At 39.5% G+C, this 18,910-nt stretch overlaps 1 protein-coding gene across 1 annotated transcript; it reads left to right on the top strand.

The window, feature by feature from the left end:
• Positions 1–115: 115 nt before the first annotated feature.
• Positions 116–15,716, top strand: lrrc73 (leucine rich repeat containing 73). The gene is made up of 6 exons (XM_060872079.1): positions 116–1,050; positions 7,513–7,673; positions 7,845–7,967; positions 9,458–9,558; positions 13,388–13,583; positions 15,353–15,716. The coding sequence occupies exons 1-6, from the start codon at positions 779–781 to the stop codon at positions 15,421–15,423; spliced, it is 924 nt and encodes a 307-aa protein (XP_060728062.1). The 5' UTR covers positions 116–778; the 3' UTR covers positions 15,424–15,716.
• The last annotated feature ends 3,194 nt before the right edge of the window (positions 15,717–18,910 follow it).

Below are 18,910 nucleotides of genomic sequence, written 5' to 3'. Positions count from 1 at the left end.
CAGACCTCTAACTAAATGGAACCATTAGAAAGCGACGTGTGTTCTGTACTTGAATTTCCCCAGGGTATGAGGCTTCCATATAAGTAAACTAGACCCAACTAATCGCATGTGATCCCTAACAAGAGTACACGGTGTATAGTGACATCAGTAGCTCTGGGATCTTTTCCCAGGTTTAGGAAACGCACTCAGTGGAGCCCTGTTTTGTAGGTTACCCTTAGCACAAATCTCTTAGAAGCGGATTATCAGCACCTCGAGCTTTCAGAGCATCACTGGAGACTGGACTGGATAGACACAGGACGGGTGGTGTCCATGGTAACGGACAGCAGGAACGATTAGCTTTGTCTTGGATGCCGCAAAACGCAGCGGACAACCTGAGACTGAGAAAATTGCACCTGTTCAAGGATTTAAAGCCACGTTTATTGGCTTGCCAGCATAAGAATTGTGCTCAAACGAACCGAACACCACTTAACGAAGCTTTGTTGTAGGAGGAAAGGTTGAGGAGAGAAACCGTGTCTGTTTAAATGCGGTAACTTTAGAGATGAGCTAATCTGCTAATAACACGAGCACAAATCCTCAGGGTTTATAGTTTTCATCAAACGGCATGTTTCATTTTTCCCATCAACACCCTATTGTTCTGTGGTGTATTTGAACGATGATGTAGCTCGTTCCTTTAGAGCGTCATCGTCTCTTTTTGGACCTGAACTTAAGCCGCCTTACCTCCAGTTACCTGAATCGACTATGGTGTCGACTCGTCCGTGACTCCTCCAGCCTCACCAGTATGCTGCCGGGTTCCATTCAGATCACAGGAGAGGCGCTGTCTGGAGCAGAAATACGAGACATTTGCGACAGTCTGAAGGAGAACAGCGTGAGGTTGTTGTCGGTGAGAGGATGTCAGCTGTCTGACCGGGACTTCGGGCGCGTGTGTCGCGGTGTGTCCGAGTCGCGCTCGCTCGCGCAGCTCAACCTGAACCTGGGCGTGGTGTCGAGCAGCGGCCGCGCAAAGCAGCTCGCGGAGGCGCTCACAGCCAACAGGTCCATACAGACACTGTTGTAAGTACAAAAACATGTAGTGTTCATGTTCCTCTGTCATAAATCAGGTTTATTCACCGTGTTTTTGAATAACTTTCTCCCATTTCAGAGCTGCATTACAATTCACTCAGGACGAATAAACTCCTGCTGTAGTGAATTAACAAGCAGGATCGAATCAACTCGTATATAACAGATGAAAGTAATAATAGAACACCTGAATTAGACCGTGCAATTAAACTGACAGTGTACAATGACATTGTACCGAGTTACAGAAATCTACAGATCATCATAACATTAATATAACCTACCTAATATTGTGTAGGTTCATCTTGTGCCACCAAAACAGCTCTATGGACTACACATGGACAACAAGACCCTCTGAAGGCGTGCTGTTGGACCTGGCACCAAGATGTTAGCAGTAGATTCTTTAAGTCGTGGTAGTTGCAGTGGAGCCTTTATCGTTTCTAGCAGATTTGTTTATTTAGCACATTCCACAGATGCTCGATTAAACTGAGATCTATGTAATATAAAGACCAGGTCAACGCATTGAACCTTTTGGCCATGTTCCTCAAACCATTCCTGAACAATTTCTGCAGTGTAGCAGGATGCGTTATCCTGCTGCAAGAGGCCACTCACTGCCATTCAGGAATACTGTTAACATAAAGTGGTGTACTTGGACAGAAACAATGTTTAGGTAGGTGCTACATGGAAAATTAACATCCACATGTATGCCAAGTCTCAAGGTTTCCCAGCAGATCATTGCCCAGAGCATCACACTTCCTTCACTAGCTTTCCTTCTTTCCATAGTACATCCTATTTCCATCTTTGCCCCAGATAAGCAATGTACACGCATGATTCATCAGGCCAGTGCACCTTCTATCATTGCTCCATAGTCCAGATCTGATGCATACATGCCCATTGTAGGTGCTTTAGGTAGTGGACAGCTTGCATATACACAAACCAGTCAGAGTGCCCAGAGTCCAACCATATGCAGCAACCTGCGATGTACTGTGTGTTCTCACACCTTTCTATAATTTCCAGTATTAACGTTTACAGCAGGTTATGCTACAGTAGATATTCTCTGGGATTAGGCTAGCCTTCACTTCAGTGAGCCTATCAGTGAGCCTATGAACCAGTCAACAGTTCTCTACTTGCCCTTTCTTTGACCACTTATGGTAGATACTAACCAACACATACTGGGAACACCCCACCTGGCCCATGTCAAAGTTGCTCAAATTCTTATGCTTGCACATTGTTCCTGCTTCCAGCACATAAACATCAAGAACTGAATGTTCACTTGATGTCTAATTATGTGCTTCCAGCTTTGTGGCCACATTCTGGGGAAGAACCGCATATGGGTGTGATGGTCAGGTGTCCACATAGTTTGGCCATATAGTGTATTTGACAGTGTTAAATCAAATCATTGCTGTTTCATTAAGGGTTCTGACTTGCTGAGAACTGGTTTGCTGCACTACACTGTTCAGAGCTAACAGCTGTGGTTGCAAGTTTGATCTAGATGTATAAAACACACACAGACTCAGAGGCGGTGGTAAAAGAAAGAAGTAAAGAAAGAATTTTATTTTGCTGCAGCAAAAGGTGTCTTCCATACAGTGCAAAGTCTACACAGTGAGAGGCAAATTCTAGTGTTTCAGCTCTCCCTTTTGTACCCCAGGCATGTGTGTGTTGGTGTGTATCTGTGTGTGTGTTCGTGTTCATGCATCCTCCCTGGTTACTGAAGATGTATCTCTGAGTTATCACCTCAGCAAGGCCACATTCCATTTTCAGTTTTTATCGAGCACATGCACACAAACTCCACTCAAGTTCCCATCTTTCTAACATGTACAATGTTAACGGCTGGAACAATGGCCTCTTGTTCTTTCTGCCTAGTCTGTCACACAGAATACTGTAAAAGGACATAACAGTTATATACAAACACTCATGATATTTAACATCTCCCTCCTTTTTATCCTTTAGGACAAATTATATAACCAAATTTAAACATAATCATGACTTAAGGCATTCAAAAGACAGTTTTAGACGGAACATCAGGCATCATCTTTTCCCTTGGGCTTTTAATGACATCTTCATTAACTAAAACTTAGACATTGGATATACTGCTGTTTTTGTCTTTGAGGGTTAGGGCCCCTCTAGTTTGAGCATAGGAAAAGATAGGAAGGACAGGAAACAACTCCAATTAGTGACAAAACATTAATAATCAAAACCATACCTATAAGGTTAAGCTATAAATCTAAACTTATGTAAATTTTTGTGAAAGAAAGATCTCGGTCAATGGCATGTAAGAAAATAAAACTAAGCAAAGCTAATTTATTCATCTACATTGGTCAATGCCGGAGCATAGTCAGTTTGTGTTAGATCAGGGGGAAAGTCCATGTCTCAAAATTGTTCTCTCCACTCATCAAATTTGTCGTCTGTTCTCTCTCCAGCAGAGGTGTGCTCTTGTCAAATTTCAACTCTCTGTGTCTCGGTAACAGGATATTTAGGATGTCTGTTGGGTGATTCATGTGGACAGCACTAAATTTTAAGCAAACCTTCACCTTTCTTGACGTATATCGGTGCTCAGAGTGCAGGCACTGCCCTTTTGTACTCGTCCCACCTCATCGGGGCTTGGGAACACTACCAGTCTGTAGGTGTAGGTGTTGATGAGGTTTCTTCTTGTACATGCAGAGACGAACAGCTCCACCATTTAGAGGCGGTGATAGCTGAACTCTTATTTATAGGGGCTTAGTTTCACCCCAGGTGGACAAAGTGGACATGCCCAGCTGGTTCTGAACTCAGTGTCAATTATATCTGTGATGTCAGTGTGATGGTGTGTGAATTCAGTAACTACTTTACTAATTCCTCTCAGTTGATCTTAGACTGGTCTGTTGGTTATCACGGAGAGTTCAGCCACTAGAAAGTATTTCTGATTCAGGTTGAAGTCTTTCACCACGATCCACTCGCCAGGATTCAGGTCATGCAATGCAACTGCATGTGGTTTAGGAAGGGCGTCTTTACCGGTCTGTGAATAGCAGATAACACAGAGGACATGTTTGTGCAATAGCTCAACATTTCATCTCCACATTTGCCGATACTGGATCTCTGGCTTCCCAGGGGACTCACTCCTGTGGTTAACAGCCTGCCAAATAGAATTTTAAATGAACTCAGGTTAGCTCTACTTCTTGCTTGTGCTCGCATATGCATCAACTCTACTGAAAGGGCCAATTTGTTTTTTTAGTGTGCCATTTTCCCTTTCTTTTGCTCCACCAATAGCTGGATGATAGGCACAGTGTTGTATTAGGTTGAATCCAGGTTGACTTTTTGTGGAGCCTGATTTACAAATTTTTGCCAATTCTCTTAGGAATTCTCCATCGTGGAATAATTTCAGTGAAAAGTGCTTTAGCCAATGCACTGGCTTCTTGCTAAGATGTAGGGAAAGCTTCTACCCATTTAGAGAACATATCTACAATGACCAGACAGTGCTTCTTACCTTCACTAAGTGTTCGCTCAATAAAGTCCCTCTGTGAGTGTTCAAATGGCCTTTGCGGTGGCGGATGTGCGCTCTGAGTAACCAGGATGCCTCTTCCAACATTGTTTGTTGCACATATGACACAGCATTTACAAAATTTTTGGGAATAATTAGTAAAGCCTATGGCATGCCAATGTTTCTTTGTTTCTGTTACCATCCCTCCTTTTGACACGCATTCTTTACCATGTGTCAATTTAGCATAAAAAGGGAAAAAAAAAATTCCCTGGGGGGGGGCATAACAAACACCCTGTTCTTGGACAGTACTGAGTAATGAGATGGGAGTTTAAATGAGAGTAAAATTTAGTTCTGATTGACTACTGCAAACCCAACACAGTTTTGACCTGTTTCTGAGTTCCTGGATGCTGTTCCATCCACAAATAGTTCCAGATTAGGGTTGGTCCACATTTCTTTTGGCTATAGCCAGTCAATGTAGTGGTGTGCTCTATGTATATGCATTCAATTTTGTGCTGTAAAAAACAGCTGGCTGCTAGGTTTGCTCCCAATCATGAGTCTGAGCAATTCATCCATTTTCCTAAGGTTTCCCACTCTTCTTTGGCGGATTTAGCTAGAGAGAGATGTGGAGATGCATGTTTCATTTGGAATGGGTGTGGATGACCAGCTTGAGCTGAAACCCAAGTTAAGTCTACCTCTATAACACATCTGTGCTCACTCCATATCAAACGTTTCAACATCAGTATATCTGGATATTCCTAAACCACTCCTTCTCATAGCTCTCATCTGGTTCGTGTCTGTGTATGTGTGCAGTGCAATGCAGAGCTTCTGGTGTCATGTAGTCTGTGTGAGAAAGGGAAAATATTATATATTTTCATATATCTTAAGTCCTAGTGATGTGCTGATCAGATTTAAATTTAGTTTGCACATCAAATCTCAACCCAACAGATTTATTGGGCAACATTCAGAGATCAAAAAAGAGAATTTAAATTGTTTCTGTGTAGTTACGGTTTCACACCTTAAGGGCACTGAGAATGTCTCAATGACTAACAATCCTGATGCTCCTATAGTAAACAGGGAGCGATTGCTCCTTCTTGGTGGAGCGGAAACTTTACACAATCGTATCACAGATTGCCCTGCTCCTTTGTCAACTAGAAACGCTATTTGTTCGACAAGTAATGTAATTACAGGCATTTCTTTAAACCCGGGCTCACTATATTTAGCAAAGCTTTCATTCGCATGAGGGATTGTAAACACTAATTCTTAGTGACGGGTGAAAATGGAACAGTTAGTTTAAGATTTTCTTTATTGCATTGCATAAAAGAGTCAGACTTACCCATCCCTAGGTGCACACCCGTCCCAGACCCGTCCAAACCTCATGCCTCCTGGTTCTCGGCTTCCCCTCGATATTTCTTAGGGCAATCCCGTGCCCAGTAGTCTGAACCTCTGCCTAAAAAACATTTGAAATCCAGGTCTGCTCCGTCCTCTTCCTCTACCTTTTCCACGGCTACGGCCTCTCCCTCTGGTGGAATCTCATCAGGCCTCAGACAACTGAACCATGGGTGAGATGGTTTCTCAGACGTGTCTCGTTTGGTGTGAGGTTAATCGTGTCGATGTACTTCTGTCAATCGTGCAAGATATCTGGAGACTGTTTCGTCGTCTTCATTTTTTACTGGAAAGGCCTGGTCAAGAGGCCTGAGGTGGCGGTCTGGGCGGCAGCCGTCCAGGTCTGGGTCTACAAGAGATTTAAAACACTGAAGAGAGGAAGATTGTGAATTAGTTTGTTTGTTTTGTTTTGCGTGCTCTGGCACATATTATATGCAACCTAATCTACTTCTCGTCTCTTTTTCCCTCTTGTCTTTGAAGCCTCATGCTCTTGCAACTTTTCTCTCAACTTTTCTAACTGCCTTTCTCTAAAACTACCTTTTTCTGGAAATCACCCACATATGATATTGCGATACAGAACCAGGTCAGTAATTAGTTACATTAGTTAACATTGAACATTAGGATGTTTACATGTCTTTAAAAAAATCATCACTCTCATCTTTGCTTCCCCCACCACCTATATCTTTAACCTTTTTTTTTTTTTTTTTTTTTATTCCTCTCGACAATCAGTCAACAGACAAACCTTTTTTTTTTTTTTACCTTTTTTAGTTTGATTTTATCTGGGCAGATACACTTAGCTTGCTGAAAGTAATTAAATAATTAAAGCATACGTGTTGCAGTACACAGTCAGTTCCCAGAACTATTTATGCAACTTTACCGGTTCCTGGAACCGTTGGCCAGAATCCAAACTTAAATTTTGCCTATCCTTGAGGCAGAATGTCTGAAGATGGAAAAATTGAGAATATAAATAAATTGAAATTTTACCACTTAGCTCGGGATCCCGTCGCTGGGTCAGTCTTATAGTTGTCCAGTCTTGATCGAGATGTATAAAACACACACAGACTCAGAGATGGTGGTAAAAGAGAGAATTTTATTTTGCTGCAGCAAAAGGCGTCTTCCATACAGTGCAAAGTCTCTTTTGTACAGCTCTCCCTTTTGTACCCTAGGTGTGTGTGTGTGTATCTGTGTGTGTGTATCTGTCTGTGTGTGTGTGTGTGTGTGTTCATGCATCCTCCCTGGTTACTGAAGATGTATCTCTTTGAGTTATCACCTCAGCAAGGCCACATTCCATTTTCAGTTTTTATCGAGCACATGCACACAAACTCCACTCAAGTTCCCATCTTTCTAACATGTACAATGTTAACGGCTGGAACAAGCAAATAACAGTTATATAAAAACACTTATGATATTTAACATTTCCACTACACAGTCCACAGTTAGGCAAAGGTCAAAGTGGACCAAAGGCCAAAGGGACCTTTGTCAAAGCAAGTGCTGCAAAGCAAAGCAAAGCAAAACTCTCTAGTTTATAACACATGATATCAGAATGCACTGAATTTATTTGACTAATACCTTGTATAACATGACCTCTAATCGTCTGTGTGTTGCTCTCACCCTCACAGTCTGCATGGAAGCCCTCTTTTAGATGCAGGGTTGGTCACTCTGAACACAGCGCTGTCAACTCACCCCTCTCTGGTGTCCTTGGACCTTGGCGATTGTATGCTGGGAGATGAAGCGATTCAGCTGATTTGTGGCATGTTGCCTCCAGATGGGGCCAAATCTGGTAAAAATTCATATTACTCTTGAATTAATTAAACACAATAAAAATTCAATGTATTATTCAGCCATGTAACATATCAAAATCAGTTACAGAGCAATTAAGTATTAAGAATCCTTACGTTTACATGTTTTGTCATGTCCAATGTGTTGTTTGGACTTTTTTTTTGTTCTGCAGGTCTAAGAGAGTTGACGCTAAGTGCAAACCCAGCAGTCACGACTAAAGGCTGGGCTCGCCTGGCAATCGCAGTGGCTCACAGCTCACAACTGCGGGTCCTTAATCTAGACTACAATCCCTTAGGTAAGCATTAATGAAGATGCTGGACAAATTGCTGTATTAATTCATACTTCATTCTTTATGAATGACTTAAATCCAAATCCAAAAATATCATCTTATCAAGTAAAAATAATTTGAATATTGTCAAATTTATCTAGTATGTTGTATAACCAAATATAAACTTATTAAACCTTCATTATATGATCAAAGGTATGTGGACACGTTGAAGCTTAGAAGTCATGAATACAGTGATTAATTACATCCTAATACTAGTTCATTAAGTCCCTGACTAAGAATACCATACTAAATTGTCCATCAGTCTAAACTCTCTTGGCAAGGTGATATAGCATGAAAATACACAGGCAACACACAGGTTATTTTTTTCAGTAGACACTTGACCATCTGTGGGTCACTCATCTGTGGGTCCTTATTAATCTGTTATCACAAACTTTTAAACACAATTGTTTAGAAAGTCTCTATATTCTGTAGCATTAAGTGGCTCAAACCTGTTCCGGTATGACGATGCCCATGTGCACAAAACGAGTACACGTAGGTTGACGTCACTAACACTCTTGTAGCCGAATGAGCTCGGATCCTCACAGCCCTGCTCCAAAATCTAGTGGAAAGCCTTCCTTAAAGAGAGGAAGCTATTATAACCACAAAGAGGAACTGAATCTGGAATGTTCAGCAAGAACTGAATATTTAAACGTGATGGTCAGGTTTCCACATACTATTGACCATATAATGAACTTCCAGACATTTTTGTTTACTCCTTTCTAGCTTGAAATAGTCTTGTTCTGTTGGCAGATAATTTACCTTTTTTTTTTTTTTTCTCGATAAACACAAAACACTATCTAAAACTATGAAGAACAAAACACTGTGATCTTATGCTGATGCATTGTTTTATTAACAGGTCAAGTCTGTTGTACTTTTCAGATGATTACTTCCCTTAATCATTTGCTTAAGAAAGTCTGAATGTGTCCGGCTGTTTTGTAACCTGCTTTTGATAAATCGCAAGCTTTTCAGCTCAACAAATTCCAAAGTTTTGCCGTTACTGTTTTTTGTAGGGGCTCCTCATGTAGCATGTAGGGCCTAATTAGCTGGAGTACTTTCTTTTCCCATGGAGATACAGATCTATTCTGGTAATTATGTATAAACAAAAATATTTAAAAGCTTTATCTTAATTGTGTTTACTTTAATTACCTAATTGTTGGTTACATTTTTAAGTCTGTCGTCCCAAAATTAGCCCGTGCTTACATAGTTCATTTGCGTTGTGATGAGCACAGGTAAAAAAAAAAAAGCACTAGTGTGCTCTGTAAGACGTCTGCTCCACATTAATGATGCCATGTCCTTGTTCTATTTTCCAGGTGTTTTGCTGATTTGCCTCTTTCCACAGAATGAAAATACTATCTTAGTGTCAACTGCTGCAGCAGTGCAGTGATTGCAAATTCAGGACTCCAAAGCATAAAACATTTCTATCTGTCTCAGCTCTTTTTTTAAAATGTACTTCTTAGGGGACCAGATAGCCGGAATGCTGGCGGTTGCTGTGGCATCCAGCAGGACTCTGGAGGTTTTAGACTTGGAGGGAACAGGGCTCACAAATCAATCAGCACAGGTAAACAATACACGCAAGAATGCTACAGTATACTGTACGCAGAAATAAACACTCTGAATTAACTATTGATGGGATTTAGAAGTGTGACCCACTTCATTTAGTGAAGGTGTACAGTGAGGGAAAACATTATTTTTTACGTTTGAACACTGACAAAGAAACGATCAGGCTATAATTTTAATGATTTTATTTTAACAGTGTGAGACAGATTAATAACAAAAAAATCCAGAAAAACACATTTCCAAAAAAGTTATAAATTAATTTGCTTTTAATGAGTGAAATAAGTATTTGACCCCTTCACAAAACAAAATCCTTGTTGGCAATCACAGAGGTCAGACATTTCTTGTAGTTGGCCACCAGGTTTGCATACATCTCAGGAGGGATTTTGTCCCACTTCCAGATCCTCTCCGCAGGGGATCAAATATTCTTTTCTCTCACTGTACATCAATTGCTAATGTCTAATCTGTCATGTTATACTTCTGCTATTTCATAAACTTCCATGAGTCAAAGTATCTTCACATATGGTCTGTTCTCCTTTTTTTCTTGCTTCTGTAGCAGGGTTTGATAATGATTTTCTATGAAAAATGTAAACTCTCCCCATCATCTCCTCTTTTTGACGATTTATGTATCGTATTTGGAATATTATAATTCTAAACTTTAAAATATGATGACTTTAAACTGCTATGAGATAATCAACATCTATTTATCTTTAATTGTGCCACTCATTTCATTTTGCATGCACCCTTTTATTATTTAATACTTACCATACCAGGGCAGTTCCATCGAAGGATTGGGGTTAGAGCACCAGCAATTTCAAGCTACCACTGTTGGGCCCTAGTGCAAGGCCCTTAACCCTCACTGCTCCAGGGTTGCTGTGTCATGGCTGACCCTGTGCTCTAATTTTCACTGTGGTATAAAGTATAGGTCACAAAATTAAGGCTTCTATTCAAAGCTCGATCTGACATACAGGATATTTTCTTTGCAGGTACCAGCCACATTTCACAAACAGTTTAAATAGCTGATTAAAAGCTGAGCAAAAGAGAGAGAAGTAAAGCTCCTTCTGTTGGACTAGTCCCGCTGTAAAGATATCATAACTATCATCCTGCTACTGTGACTGTCAAACCTCTCCTTAGTGATTATAGAAAGGTCATGGATTAAACATGCCTTGTATCCTGCAGCTACATTTTACTTTTCCACGATTTGACAGATGCCCTTATCCAGGGTGACTTTAATTTATCTCATTTATATAACTGAGAAGTTAAGGGTTTAGTGTTTTATTCAAGGATCCAGCAGTGGCACATGGGTGGTCCTGCAGTCTGGACTTTGGTGTTTTTATTACTGTTTTTAAAGCTTTTATTTGACACATATATTACAGCACTGTGATTTGTTTTTTTGTTCTTCACATATTCCGGCTTATTATGAAGCTGAGGTGAGAGTGCAGGGTCAGTCATGATACATGCTGTGGAGTAGAGAGGGATATAGGCCTTGCTCAAGGGCCTAACAGTGGCAGCTTGGTGCTGCTGGGATTTGAGACCTCAACCATCCATTCAGTAACCCAGAGCAACCACTGCTGTGTTATTTCTAAATCTAAAATAAACTATTAGTCATTGCAGTCCAATCTTTAGCTGTTACATGCAGAGTAGGCCAAAGTGCTTGTTTCGTTATGCCATATAACACTTCACGCTGTTAAGTTCTGCTCTAAAAATAAATCTACCTTTGTACACAAATCTTTCAGGGAAAAAGCGATATATACATACATGCATTTGTGTGGATATGTGCATCTGTTGCTACCTTCTAAATGTGTACATTTGTTGACTGCTATGTGAAACACTATCTCCTCCCTAAAAAAATAACAAAAAGTCTGAAATTGTAAACACAAAACATTTATATTTCGATTCATTTGTTTTAACACGATTCTAAACTGATTCTGCAGTGTGCATTTATACTGTATGTGACTCCCAAATGCAGATAAGCACTACCAACATTGTGGCTGTGCAGTATGTTATGTATGATGGTCCTGAGTAACTCTTCAATCATATTCCACATTTAAACGAAATGATTTAATTCATTATTCATTTTCCAACACCCTCACAAGGAGGTGAGTCACTTAGAGCATGTTTCATTAGCTGAGTTAATAATTAAGTGTACCAGATGTTGAAGTTAATTCCTCTTCACAGTTAGCTTGCTGCATGTCAACATTGACACGGGGCTAAATATTCGGCTAGCACCGTGTCAACAAAGAGACAAACAGCCATGATAGCGTTGCTGTTAGTGTGAATTACTGCAAACTGCTGCAATTACAGACCATTCTATAAAAAGAAAAATGCGGGCATGAGCATGAGAATAAACAGGTTTATAAAGGACTAGAACTGAGGACTCTGATCAGGACTAATATTTAATCCCATATTCCATATTATGAAATTTAATAATGCCTATGTTTAAGCCATTACAATGTCTACTACTACACATACAGCGGAGCTGCCAGCAGATTACTGATATCAATGTGGTTTATTTTTTAATGAAAATCATTTCTCTTATGCAGTCTGAGTTGCCAATTTATGCCACCTGAAAATATTTAAAATATACACGTGTCCTTTACCAGTCATCATAATCTTTCCCAGGTTAAAGCAAAATGAGAGCACTCTTATTTGTTTTATTTGTCCTTGAGAAAGCACACTCTGAGGAACATCAGTATTTGGTTTACCATGACAAAAAAAACCAGGACTGTAATATTTGGCCTAAAATTTTCAAGACAGTCTGACTAGAAAATAATACTGAATTAATGAAATTTGACACTTTCTGTCTCTTTATGATACAAATTAGTTCCTAAACACTTGGCGTCTCTGTAGAGTGAGGACATGTACGTAGGTAGCTAATGAAACATAACTGAAACCATAATGAAATCAATCATCTTTGGCCACAGGTGGACATCAGTGACATTGTTTATGGAAATTATGGGTAAATGCCGAAATTTGTGACTTCCAGAAGATGTTGTACAAGCATACAACTGATAAGTATACAGTACTCTTGAAGCAAATGTAAAATTCTAATAGTGCTTGGGGTAACCTCCACTAGAGGGCAACATTGTGCCCTCATAATCCAAATAGCAGTTGGGTTTGTTGTGTGGGTGCTCAGTCCTGCCTTTATTACAAGCCTTTCGTGTGTGGGCTGCCTGAGCGGAGCATACGGGCTAAAACACCAGAAGAAAAGATGACGTACACTATTAGGGCTCAAAGAAATGGTCAAGAAATGTCAATTAGAAGTGAGACTGACTGATCACAAATCAAATGTCTGCCTTCACCCACTGTAGACTGTGCTTTGCATTCAGTCCTGGTCACACTTGACTATTAAACGAGGGCTTAGTGTTGCTGTTTCTCAGCTGACATTTAAATATTAAATATTTCACAGGTAGTAAATGAGAGTACCTGGGAACAAATTAACCATCAGATGAGTCAAGGGTATTTGTATTTATTTGTGAATTTGTTGGAACAGAATAGGTTAAGAAGCATTCATTAATCACCCAGAATTTTCTTTCATTTATTAGAAGTGAGCAGAGCAGTTTGTTTTCTGTGTAATTTTTATTTCTCTTTACAAAGCCAACATACCTCATAATAAGACAGACCATAGATAAAATGACTTAATGCTGAGTGCAGAGCACTTCTTACACCGCATTGCCTCATCACCTCTCTCTCTCTCACGCGCAAGTGCGTTGTAAATACCAGTGTATATTCTGTCTGCATCATACTTTCATATATTGTTTAGGACAGAACACAGGCTGAAACAGTTAATGTGCTCGTGTATGTGTGTGATGGTTCTGTTACTGCGGCCTCAGGTCTTCCTGGACATGGTGGAGAACTACCCGACCTGTCTGCGTGTGCTGGTGCTGGCTGAGAACGCCATCAGCCCTGAGCTACAGCAGCAGATCTCTGACCTCCTGTCTGAGGGCGAGGAGGATGAGGACAGGGATGCTGAGGCCCATGGCAGCTCAGTCACCATGCGTGAGAAACCTGCCTGGCTTCCTCACAGCAGTAAGGGTTGATCCACTCTCCCACACTGTCTTTCCTTCCGCCTGAGCTAAACTCTCTCATTATCCCCTTTTCTTTTTCTCAATGCGGAACTTTCCAGGAGTCATCAGCACTCTGAGGAGCAGGAGTGTTAGTGTGTTTAGAGTAATACAGGGGTATCTGTAGCATTACTTGTGCAATATACGGACAATGTGTATGATTTATTTATTTATTTATTTTTAGATAACAGGGGTGTCCTAAATCACCATGGCACTGCAGAGATTAGCACTCTACCTCTTAACATCTTTACTCTGTGATTTGGTTCGTATTTATTAATCACAGCTGTGAATAGTTCTATAAACAAAACACACAATTATATAGAGCAAAAGATATTTCGGACACAAGAGCTTTGTGTATTTTAAGCTCCACTAGTGGAAACAGATCCCAATGAAGCCACATTCATTTGTACACTGGTTAGATAGCTCATGTTGGTTTGTACATTTCCATTAAAGGTGCAGCCAGTAAAACTGGCATCACTTTTGCATTGTCCGATTCAGATGAAGAGTGGTCATATATTAAGACAACAGTTTTATTCCTAAAAAGTGTTGATTGTTGCTAACACTACTGTAGTAACTATGGAATTTTACATTCTGATAGATTAATAGACGAATTGACCAATTAAATTAGACTGGGTAATTACTTAAAATGGCAAGTTTTGGTCAAATATCAGAATGCATAAGATCAGTTGTAACCCGACTTCTTCATAGTCTTTATTTTTAATATTCTGTATAGTTGTAGCATAGTAAAGACCACTGTGTTTCCTTTTTAACATTTTGAGCAGGTATCAGTTCAGCCACAGAGAAATGACTGAGCAGAGCTGGGGCCTGTTCTCCTTACGTCATTTAACAAATCTAGACTGGTGTGTTCATCTTGATTATTGCAGACGGAGTAAACCTTAATGGAGATTGTTGATTACACCATACAGATGTTTTTTAGGGGTAATACAGTTTGGTTAATTAGTTAAGTGCAGTTCAGAGTGCATTAAGTCTCGATCAGTCAAAAACATCCAAAGTACCGAAGAAATTTGTACATAACATTACAATGATGTTGTCTTGATGTTAACTAGCTGTTTTAAACTAAATTAACATCTATAACTCTGTCTATTTACATTCTAAAAGGTTGCTGCTCAGACAATATTTGATCTTACAAACTTGTTTCCTTGGCAACCGCTCCAACAGCGTAAAAAACAGGATAATTTCAATTCAACAATCTACTCCAGAAAACTCAGTAGTGATTTAAAAAAAAAGAAAAAAGTGGCCCTGGTTTGAAGACATAACATTTAAATTTACTGTGCAGTTAAAAAAGGCACATTTATTATTTTTAATAAATAAGTTTATTAATGCAGTGTTAGTCTTATGATTTTAGCACTTCAAATATCCGAGAATTATGATAAATAATTGATAAATCAGCAACTCTTCTGTTATACTTTGTGTTTAGGAAATAACTTGTGATAATTACCCCTGTCTGTCTGAATTAAATGCAGTGTGTTAGCAGAGAGTAAGATAATCTAATCTCTGCAGGCGTTTGGCTCTCCAGAACCCGAGTCTGACTAAGTAAAGAGCCGCATCAGTGTAAAAAACAGTATATGGTTTAAAACGTAGTGTTTAACTCCATGTACTCTGTGTAAAAGTCAGTAGGAAGAGAAACACTACTAGAGAGCTGCTGTCATCCTTTCCTGTCTTCTTCAGAATTGCAGTTTTCAAACATTTACGCAATGTCTCTGACCCTTCCAGACCCCCACTCCCAGATGGTCCTGATGTCATCAGGACTGGGTGAGAGCTTTTTGGGAGAGACTGACTTGTGATAACTGGAGCTGCCTTTGGTTTTAGGTTTGCACTGCACGCCGCTACAGTCAGCCCACGTGCTAGCGTGCAGCCACTCACAAAGCATGACGTGTAGCATTTAGCGCTAGACTGTTCAAAGCCGGCACAAAAAAAAAACCTCGACCACCAAGTGACTTATACACTATAGTAAATTATTTATTTGCCTGATGTACAATCTATTTATAAGTTACTATTTAAGCAACAGTGTACTCCTGATTAGATCAGCTAAGTAGGGTTGTTGTAATGGCCTGAATAAATCTATTTACATCTTTCTAAGTGCGGTGTCTTTTTCATAACTGTGTCCTCTTGGTTTTATCATCATCAATATATGATGCTGGTTGGTAAAGTCAGCATTTGGGACTTTTGTGGGTTTGACCTTTAAAACTGCAGATGATCGGCAGCTCAAACACAGCGATGCATACTCCATGAGTGAAGCTGAATTTCCTTTAAAATGCAAATTGGAAAAAAGCTCAAAGCATTTCCTACTGTTCGCACCAGACCCACAGTGCATTTCAAACAATTTAAAGTGATGAAATTTGTCCTTAGACAAATAGGATTTTTCAGTGAATTATGCTGCCTTTCCAGCGTTCAGCAAAATTGTAATCCGCTTAAAGCATTTATGTCCTGACATGTTAACAAATACTAAAATGGTATAATTTAGCGTGCTGTTACAGATGAACGATATTGTAGGTTAAGGTTAGGAGGCGTAAACAAGGAAAATCTCTGACATGGGGATTTGCGCTGAATACGAGTTTTATTCTTAGGTTTGTAAAGGTCTGCAGTCATAAGGGTCTGGTTGTTTTTAATGGGAGACTGCTGTTTAAATACTACATGTGATTGACACACATGAGATCTTTAGATGAACATCAGGTCTCAGTAAATGGACGTAGGTTCCAACACGGTAGATGTGCAGCCACAGGAAAAAACTGCAGTATAAGTGGAAGGGATGTTGGCTATATACATATATATATATACATACACATACACACAGTCTTGCCATCCTGAATTCTTCCTCATTACGCCATAAATTTCCACCAACTAACGGGAAATCACACCAACAGATGTTACCAACAACATCTAAAGTGGTGTAGTTTATTTTCTTAAACAGACAAGATCCTTCTTCACTTTAATCTTCAGCACATCAGCTGAACACACACATAAAAAAAAAAATCAGCCTTTTACTTAGATTGGGGTCAAGAGCTGCTTAACTGTTTATTAAAAAAAAAAGTGTGAGAGAAAATCTGCAATGGCTTCTTCTTCCCCACAACCTATAAGACATCTCCATATCGCAGTGCACTAGCTTTTGTGTTCTGTTGCTGCTGGTTGATTATCGCAGTTCCCTAAGGACAAGGATCAGAGATGGAAGCAGACGCCACTGCAGGAGAAACTCCTTCCCCGCTGCAACCCTGGCCTTTCAGCCAAGCAGCTGCCGAACGAGCCAGGCTACACTGGAGCAGAGTGTTTTCTATAATAAATGAAAGGCCCATGATCAATCTCCTGAGCTGCTAAGTGACCAAGACAAGCTGAAGGCAATTTGTCCAGTGCGTAATAGTGCCATGAATCCTCTACTCACTAATCCCCCTCTGACGGGAGGCCCATGTTAAAAGGACTCAAAATGATAAAGTACCAATTAGACTCTAAGTTCAGTTTGAATTAAAGCTTGAATCCAAAGACTGAACAGACAAAATGTGCTAAAAGATTCAAGGAATCATACAGCAACTATAAAAAATAATATCAGTGGAGAGATTTTAAGCGTAATTAGTAAGATATTGTTCTTTCCTGTAGGTGCTTCATGTAAAAGCTCAGACTCGCCACATTCATCAGTCATGATGGCTTTGAATCGACAGCTGAAATGGAAAGTTAACTTAATTAGGACCCCGTTCTACCACTTAGTTGAAAGAGAACAGTTTTGCGATGCAGCAGAGCTGGAGTCATGGAAATTTAATCTGGGTTGTAAATGAACGAAGCCATGTGGAATTTTAATCAGCTCCTTTGTATTCCTCACCTCAAAAACTATTAGAAACTGTTCAGTCGTGTAAAGTCTACCAGTCTTAATAAATGCTTCTCTACATGTGGATGTAGAAACTGACACTTGAATAATTAATGTCAGAAAAAAAAAACGAAAGAAAAGAAAAAAGGTTTTTGGCTAAACGAATGCATTATAGTAATAGTCTGGTCACATTTCTACCCCAGGAAGCATCTGCACATGTATCAGGTGTTCAAGATCTTTATAAAATCAAGACAATGTTAAAACAATTACAACAATCTACTTTTAGATTTAAAATAGGTTTATTTGCTTTAAAATATACATCAGTTTACAAATCAAGAAGATAAAATTAGTCGAGTATAACAGTCTTTTTTTTTTTGTAGAATTTTTTCCCCCTTTTTAAGGTCATTTTTTTACAGGAAGAAAAAAAATATATCATACAAGGTGTCGCTACTTCACTAACAAATATTTACACAGTCAAATCTCAAGTAACATTTAAATAAAGAAGTCATTGCACAGGAGGGTAATGGGGAAACAAATAAAACCCATTTAAAAGAACTAACATGAATGACAGAAGCACCATCTCTCTTCAGTCAGACCGAGGAAAGAGGAAGGACGATTTGTATACACCAAGCGAAGACACGCCAAAAATAAGCAAGCATGTGGACAGACAGATTTTACAATGACAAACCACAGAGCTAAACAGAAGTTGTGTTTGAAATGTGCCTGAGTCATTAACATGAAATAGATTATTCATTATTTTTGAGTGATGGTGTGTTTGGATGCATTGACACCCTTTTGGTATTTCAAATACATGTGAATATTTACAGAGCACAGCTTCATGCTAGCACTAATAGAAAAAATAGGCCACGTTTGGAACATAGAAGTCAAGTGACCATAACCGGAAAATAAAAGTAATAAAAGAAATACTGTAAATTATCCAGTAAATGTCAAGTTCAGCTGTTTGAATTGTTATTCGAATACTATGTTAGCTATTTGAGGCAGCGGTATTCGAATACTAAAATCACTAGTCAGGCATTCATTATGCCTAAAGTCCACATGACATCAGTGAGAAGTATGCAAAAGAAAAAGAAAAACCGTGTCAGGCAATATTCTGATGTGGAGCGCAACACTATAGTGTTGTTCATGTTGGAGGTGAGTGGGCCATTGCTTTCCCTCATGCATGTGGTTAGATATGAAGCCTGTGGGATAAGAGCAAATATATTTCTAAGAACATTTAGTATGAATCATTTCACTTCACTGGAAACTAATCAGGTACGCCTCAGATTAATCCTGTTTTACACCAGAAGTGACACAATCTCGTATCGACTCCACAGCGCAGTACATTTTACACCAGTCGCTGCTCGTGCCGCTTTCACATACGTTTCATTCACGGCTTTAGCAAATAGGCTCTACTTTGTAAATATCTTTAGACAGATTCATATAAACATGCATTACCACTGTGATCACGTTAATCCAGT

Source organism: Tachysurus vachellii, chromosome 6 (assembly GCF_030014155.1).
Source record: "Tachysurus vachellii isolate PV-2020 chromosome 6, HZAU_Pvac_v1, whole genome shotgun sequence".
Lineage (NCBI taxonomy): Eukaryota > Metazoa > Chordata > Actinopteri > Siluriformes > Bagridae > Tachysurus > Tachysurus vachellii.
This window is presented reverse-complemented; position numbering and strand designations above follow the sequence as displayed.

Excerpts from the sequence above, each read along its gene's own strand:
- lrrc73 (XM_060872079.1), top strand. The coding sequence starts at position 779 with ATGCTGCCGGGTTCCATTCAGATCACAGGAGAGGCGCTGTCTGGAGCA. Across the intron at positions 1,051-7,512 it reads AGGTCCATACAGACACTGTT|TCTGCATGGAAGCCCTCTTT; the intron begins GTAAGTACAAAA and ends TCACCCTCACAG. Across the intron at positions 7,968-9,457 it reads TCTAGACTACAATCCCTTAG|GGGACCAGATAGCCGGAATG; the intron begins GTAAGCATTAAT and ends TGTACTTCTTAG.